Genomic DNA, 10,000 nt, shown 5'->3' with positions numbered 1-10,000 from the left:
CATCCTCGGGCGACAGAGGTGATGTTGAAGAAGACTCATGGACGTGGGATTGGCCATGGGCTGCGGTAAGCTCCATGCCTGTTGGAGGATCTCCTGTAGGAGTATCCATGATAAGGTTAGGCGCCGGCGCTAGCTCGGGGCCAGGCGCAGAGGTCAAGGTTTGTGGTGGCTCTACGTCCAGGCTGGACGGAGCTTGGCACTGCCCAGTGCTGCCAAATGGCACTGGCAGAGAGTTGAGGTCGCCTGGACCTGTGACGGGTACCGGAGGTGCAATACCTCTCAGCGGGCCCTTGGTAATGGGAGACAGAGGCTCCTGTCTCTCGTGGAAGGCTAAGCCTCGTGGAACATGGACAGTGTCCACTGCTGGTAGTCTGCTAGGGCACCTAGGCCAATTAGTGGAGTGCTCTAGTACGTTGCAGGTTTTGCAACAGAACTGTGAATGATCAATCTCCCTCCTTGGTAGAGGGGAAGACTGTTGGTGGCCGTACTTCTGGGAGGAAGTAGGTCTTGGATGGCTCCTTGCTTTGGAGTGAGTTGTCGTGGGGTTAGGACCCCTAGGCTTTTTGAACTGTGAGGGAGACTTCATGTATTGCCCTAGGAGGAGGTCGTAACCTCCTGGAATGCAGCTTGCAACTGCAAGGGTACAAACTTTGGAGAAGTGAGGTCTGGTGACTCTCAATTGTATGGTCGGAAGGATCAGTTTAATATGATTGATGCCTTCAATCGTGATTAGTTGCCGTCTATCGATGGTAGCCCCTCGGAGGATTTGATCTTCCCGTATCAGGGAGATTTGAGCGCCCGAGTCATCGTAGGCTCTGACGTGGCTTGGCGGATAATGACTTTGGAGGGGTGCGACGGTTAAAGGGCCCTTAGCTGGGGGTCCTAGTAAAGAAGAATTTGTAACTGCCATTGCTATGGCAGGAATATTGTAATTCGCGCACCCTCTGTAATTTGCAGACATGTGACCCTTGCGGCCACAGTCTCGGCAGAACTTATTGCAGAACTTTTTCCGTGGCACTGGATGATAAGGCTGAGATGGCACCACAGGTTGCTAATCTGTGGAGTCACCAAGGCTTGCAGAGTGCTCTGGCACAGGTGAAGAGTCCTCTCTGCCAGTGATTAGATGTGGGGAGGTTAAAGAATCCTCCGTTGAATTTCCCTCCGGAGGTAGGCGGTGAAATGGTAAGAGGCTAAGATGAGACGGCGGGACTGTGAGACACAGTAGAATGGCTTGAGCTAAGATACTCTCCTTACGGGCCTTCCCCTGCTTGATTTCGAGTTCCTTCTCCTTGAGAGCTAGCTCATGCTTTCTCTCTTCTTCACTTGCCTTCATTTCTGCTTCTCTTTCCTTCCTTCCTCTTCTTCTTCTCGGGCGGCTTTCTCTTGCAGGAGCAGATCGTCCATCCGCCCCTTCACCCACTGGGTGAGTTCCTGCCCGGTGTAATCGGCATTGTGTCCAGAGCCATGAGTGTCTGGAGCCTCTCCAACTCCATGGATATATGTGGTTGGGCAGCAGGAGAAGACATTTCTCTGGGCTGCAGTAGAGGCTCGGACATGGTTAGAAATAATGGTGGCCAGGAATAGTACTAAATGGAATGGGAGTGCCTACTTGGTGATGTGGCACTCACCTGGAAATGGATTCTGCGACGTAAGTTGGTGGCACTTCTGGAATGGCACCTTCTAATGAGGTGAGAAAATCAAATGGAGTGTGCTGTGGGAGTCACACTTAAGGGCGTTCCTAACTTGAGAGACGCTGGAATGGGCAACCTGTAGGTCCAATACAGGTGCATGGCACTTATGGAGGCGTTCCTTGGTTGAGTGATCCGAAATGGTGGATACTCTAATAAATGGGCATTCCGTAAGACGGACACGCAGGTAAAATGGCTACCTCTATGTCTGTACAGGTGCACAGGCGTTCCTTTTTGACAGCACTTAGGGCTGATATTGCGGCACTTCGGGAGGCGCTCCCTTGTTGAGTGTTCCAAAGGATCACTGATCCTTGTACACGGACACACTAATGAATTGGGCATTCCGTAAGGATGGACACAGGTAAAATGGCTACCTGTATGTCTGTACAGGTGCACGGCACTTATGAGGAGGCGTTCCTTGATTGCACTGGCAGTGTGCTGAATAATAGGCTCTCTCTCTCTCTCTCTATCTCTCTCTCTCTCTCTCTCTCTCTCTCTCTCTCTGGGAGGTTGAAAATGATATATGACGAACTCCCTTGTATTTAATTGAACTAATATTTTAGTTTTAATATGACGCAACTTGCGTTAAATGATTCCCTTACGTTAAGTTTAATGGAAGAATTGCTTTCGAATAAGTTTTATGTAAACGATAAAGCACTAGCGATGAACGATGTTTTCGTTACTTTGAAATGATTTGCGGTTTAATATGAAATTTACAATGACGTGTTTTACGTGAACAATTCTTGTGATCTACTCTACTTTGAAGATTTACGTTAACTTTACATAAGGATACTAGGTCTTTGTGACAAGTGAAATGACGGTAAGGATTTTAAGATGAAATGTTAGCAAACATTTGTAAATGAGGTTATGTTAAGTACTCTCAGCGATCGAGTGAGCGATACGAGATGAAACGTGTGGTGAGCGCTACATGCGGCGACGAGACACCTGATTTTCTGTAAACGAGGAGGTGATTTACAACACGAAATTCTAGTTTCTTATTCAAGATGAATTACGTTAACTTCTCTGGCAGAATGATCGATGCTAGTATGGTGATTGATAACATTTACGTTAAAACTTAAAGACTTGCATTACTTTGCTTAAATCGTTGGGATAATCTTAAAGGGATAAAAATATGGCTGCGCGTTGTGCGAAACAAAGGTTGGCTGGCAGGCCTGAGAGAGTGCATGCGCTCAGCTGACGAGAGCTGGCTCGCAGGCTAAGCGATTACCAACACTTGGAATGAAAACTAAGTTCAAACGAATTCCCCTAATATATCACAGACAAAAGAATTGTACACTTCTTTTGCTGTAACTATTAGTAAAACACTCCTAACTAGCTAGGCTTGCTGACACATGCAATAAACCCTGGCAAAGCACTTCCTAGTTTGAACAAGTACTTTCTGGCATCTATCTCACACACGTGCTCGTGTCTCGTCAGGCGAGAACAATACAGAATAAATCAGAGGATTTCGCGTGGCAAATTATTTGCTTGCCGGTAAAATAAGCTCTGGCGCTTTCGCCATTACAATAATAATATTCCTGACATTAACACTTTTAAACCACTTCTAAAATAATTCCTTAATGTACCTTAAGCTAACATTGTTTATAAAATAAATCATATATGAATTATATACCTTACCGCGAGTCAGTGTGTGTCTTCCGCTGCAAGTGTGCTTTGATTTGAGCTTTGTAAAATCATTTACAGTTTTACATTTTACAAGGGAGAACGCAATTTACAAGCTTTTTAAGCAAGCCCGGATTCGATGCTGGCAAGCTTCGCCATTGTTACGTTTTAAGCCCTGGCCTGAAGGGGCCAAATACGTAAAGGAAAATAGTTGAGGGAAAATGCAGAATAAATTACTTGAACTTACCTTAAAAGGATTTATAGTGTTAGTTTACTCTAGAGGATGTTGCCAGAAAACTCAGCTAATTACTTTACATACATTTATTTACAGGAGGCTGCTTAATAGCCTGGGAAAGTAAATGCAACTTGTCCACACGTGGGACCAATATTATCTCTCACAAGGGGATAGTTGGCTAAAAATGCGGCTCACATAAAAGCTGGCTTTCAAAATTGTTCATGTGCCTTGTGGTAAAGCATCACTTGCAGGCGCGAAGACTAGGACACATGACTCAGGAAATCTGGAAAGAAATCCCAGATTAGACACAAAATAATCAGAGTTCTTGCACAAGTTACAGTTACTCACTTTGTCTAACACACTGGGGAGGAACTCTTAGCGTTAAATGAAATATTCAATGACTTCATTTGTCTGGGACGATCACACAAGGGAGGCATGCGGCCACAAGGCAGTGAGAGGAAGAAAGGAATGTTCATTTGAAAATTAGGAGTTTGAATTTTGAAAATGGGGAGTAATTGTGACACTAGGAGGGAAAGTACAGGCAATATGACTGATTCACAAGATGTACCTGGATGCCATAATAAGTGGACCTTCGTGGAAATGCGGCGTCGGCTTTGTCTCAGGTCTGGGCGCTCCAGTAACGCCTTGATAGGCCTAAATGGAAGGGTAGGCTGGCTTGGGACATCCGTCGAGGTCACGATGAAGCGACTGAGGTCGAAGGCAGATGTGTTTCATGGGGATGGGTTCAGCTTAACCCCCCAAGAGCAAACGGAATCCTGGAAACAGAACATACGGCCAGCAAAGGGTTCACAGGAAAAAGGAGCTTAAGACGTAGGCCTAATAAGTACCTGGCTACCTACACCCTTCCCTTTGGGATATGTCCCTAAAGCTGACAAGAGTCTATTTTCCCCCTCCCCCTCTCTACAGGAAATTCCTATCTCTTGCTGCGCGTGCTTTGGGTTCCCGCCTAAAATCAGCTGATATTAGTAAAAAAAAAAAAAAAAAAAAAAGTAAAATGGCTGCTTTCTAGCAATCAAGATATTTAACTAAATGCTGGGTAGACGAGAAGATCAATTAAATGTAACAATATATATATATATGATATATATAATATATATATATATATATATATATGTAATATATACGAATAAATACATTTATATTTATATAGATAATAATTACTATATATCTTATAAATTTTCTTGTGCCCCAATCACAGTAAATCACATAATCTCTCTTCAGTCGAGAAATCCGAGGCTTAACCTTACTGACAAAAGCAAGTCTTCGTCTTTGGTCAAGGTTTCTGTAATTACGAAGATTAATGATTGATATTACGTGTTACCCTTTGGAAACATCGGCTACCCTGCAAGGGAGGAATGTCTCTTTAGAAACAAAGTCTGGAAGCCAAGAGCTAATCTTAGCATTTCACCCAAACTTTGGCAGGGGAATGTTTGACTCCTGTGAATGCTCCGTTAACTTCGACACTTTGGAAGGATTAAGACGCTGGTAGAAGGGTAAACTAATAAAGATCGAAAAAAAGTTTAAGAATGCCCATGTAAAATGATACCATTAAAATATATAATGGCTTCAAATTTTATTTCCACTTTTTTGTAATTTGACTTGTACTAAGTACTGTGTCTTGCCTACTTTCGCGAAATAAAACGTCTAAAATTAAGGAAACATTTAAACAATTTCATTAACTCTGAGATTTGACATCATTATGGCAGTTTGAAAAGGTCGAAACGCTTCAACAAACACTGAGAAAGAGATTGATTCATGATCAATAAAACTGATATTATCATTTTCTTCTCGGAAACTTTACCTTATCTTTCTTATTATTGTTCCCATCCTAACGTGACTATTACTGTTTTGTTACCAGGGGCCAGAGTCAAGGCGAGAAATGCAAGTCAAAAAAAGAGACCTGGATGTGTGTCGGCCCAAGTGGCTCCCCTCATGCCCAAGAGTGGTCTACCCATACCCGACTTGATCTTAACAATATGTGCAAGTGAGAATCATTCATATTCCTTTATTGGTCTCAATACACAGACACACAGACACAGACACAGACACAGACACACACACACATACACACACACACACACACACACACATATATATATATTATATATATATATATATATATATATATATGATATATATATGTATATGTGTGTGTGTGTGTGTGTGTGTGTGTGTGTGTGTATCCACTCCATATTCTATACTTCATTATTTGGGACATTTCCTGGATATTGAATCAAAATGAGATGATCTGCTCAAAGTCAGCCTTTTATCTCTTTCTTTCAGGACTTTAGAATTGTAGCAACCTTTTACATCCACTGCCGTTCCGCTTTATTTCAAGATATCAACAAATCAACGGGCTGATTTATTAATATCTTAACGGAGGGAGAGTGCCGATAGTGGAAGTAAAAGGTTACTGCAGTTCTGAAGGCTTGAAAGAGAGAGAAAAAATAATGAATTTTAGCAAATCACCTCATTTTGATTCCATATCGAGGATATATCACAAATAATGAAGTAGTATAGAATATGGAGTTAATGCTCCTTGGAAAATAGTACCAGTAAAACAACAAGCTCCAGTCAGAAAATTTGTTAAATGTTCGATGAATGTGCATATTTTAAAGGTATGAGCGGCGGAACGAACTTAGCTAACAAATATTACCAATGTACTACGTTCATGAGGTATAATACTTTTAAGATTGCAATCTTTTGTATACCTTTCAAGACAATTATATTTGAAATAATAAAATAAGATAATGAATTCACTTATCTGAGCTACTGTCTGAAATCGAGTGACAACTACAAAGAGTTAGGCCGAGGAAGTCACTCCGTGAAGGAAGGGCGCCCACCCAGGATTGAAATCCTGATTGAATTCTTTCCCTTTCCCCCGCAGGGCCTTCAAGGGCGGCATGGCCTGCGTTGACAGGTACACCTCCAACTGCCTGAGCCCCGAGGAGAGATCGGAGCTGGAGATGCACCTGAAGGGGGCGAGTCGTTTTCTGGCCTTTCTCTGCGACGACCCCGTTTTCCAAAAAGGTGAGAGAGTAAGAGGAAGGGAGGGAAAGAAGGAAGAGATCCGGGGGGGGGGGGGGTCGGGTTTCGACTTTGTCGGAATCGGAAGTTGATTCTGGGGGACGTTTTCAGTATCTTGAAGAATATGATTTCCGTAAATGAAGAGGAAAGTGTTCTATTTAGAATTTAGGTCGGAGGTCATTCAGCACTGAGAGGGAAATTGACAGTGAGAAGGTTTGGAAGGTGTAACAGGAGGAAAACCTCGATGTTGTGATATGAAACAATTGCTAGAAGGTGGAAAGTCAGACGAAAGAAAGAGAATAAGAACGGAAGTACAGTAAAAACAATGAAAGGGGTTGCAGCTGGGGGCCGAAGGGACGCTGCAAAGAACCCAAGTAATGCCTGCAGTGCACCACGTGAATTTTCCGTAATGATTATCATTTGTCATGAATAAGGGTACTATGATAACGCACGAATGGGCAAATAGAGGAACTCAGGGACAGACAGAGAGGTTATACAATTAAATAAATATAAAAATTTGAAAGTAATCTTTACATTAACAAAGTTGACGAAAATAACTGGCAATTACCAGTCAACATAATTACTGTCATGCATAAGCTCAATGAGGTAAGAGCCCTGCCTTTTGATGAGCATTCGGTGAATTATAAATATGATATGAAATATGAATTACTTATACTGATGCACGAATATAACTAAGCATTACTGATGGTTTTTCCTCTTCTCATCTTATGACTTGTGTTAGTTGCATACGACTTGCTAGACTTTGACTTATTATGTTGCATTTGACACCACTGGGAAATTTAGATATCTTTTAAAAGCAAATAAATCCCTCAGGATAAGTTATGATAATCATGTCCCGAAGGTTATTAAACACCTGCATTCACAGGTGCAAAACAATTTATTTTCTTTAATAAAGAAGGCATTGCTTATAGGAATCTGCAGTGCACGTGTTCCATTGAACTTTTAGTTAAAACAAAACGTGAGCCGACTTCCAGCTTACTCGGGACATATACTGAGCTGCAAACATTATATTCCTAATTTAACATAAAGTGGGCGGGCTTTGTAATTAATCCTCATAATTAGTGCTACTCGTACAAACAACAAGGATCAAATAAAAAGGACATTCATTAAGCACGTTCATATATTCTCAGTTATAAGTGGAAATACAAAATAACTAAACAGAAATATATCCTCTAAATTCAGTGCATCAAATAAATGGAAACGTGCTAAAATCTACGGAAAGATAGGCCGTTGTTTCACCAAAGAAATTGAAAAACATACGATATATTTTATTTGAAGTAATATTTTTGTACTGTTTAATATGCATACTATTATTCTTTACATTTTCATTTTAATAAATAAACATAAATATCCCATCCTAAAATTCCTGTAACTCTAATTCAACGCGAAACACCTTTTTCAAGACCTTCCCTACAACCACCACCCGCCCCCCACCCCCAAAGAACAACAAAGTTTGTAGGCTTACTCCCCAAATAATCGAAAAACATAAGTGGTGACCTAACGTGGTTCACTTAGATCCCATTAACGTTGATAGACAGCTTAAAAGAAATCTATTACTTTCAATCTATTGCCTGTGAGTAGAGTGTGCTTGCAGTACCTATTGTGAATGTCAGCAAAAATGACGGCTTTGTGCTTTTGCTTTCTGCAGACTATTTGTCGCACGGGCCGTGCTTGCGGGATGTGAGCAGCGACTGGGAGAAATGCCACTTCCACTTCAAGCGCCTCGTGAGTCTTCAACACCAGGCCACCAACATCACAGCCGCCGTCAGGGACCACAATTTATGCTGGTAAGCGTCCGCCTCTTCCTCTTTGTTGCAATGCGTTGTTCATTTGTTCACCACCGGTTCTTTGTGCTTTCGCTTCTGCCCTTCGTTATAATTCCATTTCGTTTTTAAAGTCCCACTTTTTAATCAAGGTCCTATACGATAAGTGCATGAACTCCACTTGCATTTAGAACAATAAGATAAGTGAATGAACACCACTTTCATTTAGATCAATAAGGTTAAGTGGATGAACAAAAAGTTTTAAACGATTTTGCAGAGGTTTAGTTTTTATTGGAATATATCCACGAGTGGAGGGACAAAGTAAACCGTAAAATACACAACAATACATGAGCAACAACATTAGTCAGTATAGCCATCGATACTAATGTCACACACACACAGACACACACACACACACTGTATACTGTTTCATATCTAATTATCTAAAGTGTGACGGCATTAAGAAACCCACACAACACAAAAAATTCCATGAAATTATCTATGATTAAAGCAAGTGTTTGTTTATGCTTCTAATTAGAATGTCATCAGGGATAATGTTATGATGAGTTCACCTGGCTGATTAAATTTGGAATTGCACATATACGTACACACACATTATTATTATATATATATATATATATATATATATATATATATATATATATATATATATACATATAATATATATATATATATATATATATATATATATATATATATATATATGACATATATTATATACATATATATATATATATATATATATATATATATATATATATATATATGTGTGTGTGTGTGTGTGTGTGTTTATATATATATATATATATCTATATATATATATATATATATATATATATAATATATATATATATATATATATATATATATATATATATATATATATATGTGTGTGTGTGTGTGTCACTGCGGATAACCAAAGACAGACGCATATGCAATATATACTTAAAAGCATACATATAAATATACACACACATACTGCGTATATTTTTATGTATGTATGTATGTATGTATATATTAATCTTATATATATATTATATTATATATAATATATATATATATATATATTATATATTATGTATGTTGTATGTATGTGTGTGTGTTTGTTTACATACACATGTATATACAAATTACCACACAAAAATAAAGAAAATCTGGCATCTGACCCACTTTCTTCCTTCCCGTTGCAGCATCCGTGAGGGCTTCTTGTCCTGCGTGTACAGAGTCGGCTACTTCCGGTGCCAAAAACCCGAAGCCCTCTTCCTGAAGAAGGTAACGGCGACGCTGTCTTACAACGACATTCAGGCGGAGAAATTGTCGGCATGTCAAACAGAAAGACTTGCTCACGCGCAAGCGACCGTTTCTTCAGCGTTCAGTACCGTTTGGATGTCATTAGTAGCGAGTTCTTTGCTCTTTGACAGTTGCAGAGCTCTGCCTGGCTTCTTCTTCTATAAACTCTGAGGAGTCTTCGCGGAGTCAGTTCAAATACTACGTCCAAGTGCGACTGTGACTCTGGGGAGTTTCAAGTGTTCTTCACGGTTAAATGCGTTGCTCCTTTTTTATATAAATTTGAAACTAGGGTTAGTGCTTGTTTGTGGACT

At 40.3% G+C, this 10,000-nt stretch overlaps 1 protein-coding gene across 1 annotated transcript in view; it reads left to right on the top strand.

The window, feature by feature from the left end:
• Positions 1–9,860, top strand: part of LOC135222549 (uncharacterized) — a 19,490-nt gene extending 9,630 nt beyond the window's left edge. The window contains exons 2-4 of the mRNA XM_064260637.1: positions 6,455–6,597; positions 8,264–8,402; positions 9,590–9,860. Coding sequence (XP_064116707.1) covers positions 6,471–6,597; positions 8,264–8,402; positions 9,590–9,860 — 537 coding nt within the window. The 5' untranslated portion in view covers positions 6,455–6,470. The remainder of the gene's footprint in view (positions 1–6,454; positions 6,598–8,263; positions 8,403–9,589) is intronic.
• The last annotated feature ends 140 nt before the right edge of the window (positions 9,861–10,000 follow it).

Source organism: Macrobrachium nipponense, chromosome 3 (genome assembly GCF_015104395.2).
Source record: "Macrobrachium nipponense isolate FS-2020 chromosome 3, ASM1510439v2, whole genome shotgun sequence".
Classification (NCBI taxonomy): Eukaryota; Metazoa; Arthropoda; class Malacostraca; order Decapoda; family Palaemonidae; genus Macrobrachium; species Macrobrachium nipponense.
The sequence above is the reverse complement of the archived record's forward strand: the minus strand, read 5'-3'. Positions and strand labels throughout refer to the sequence as shown.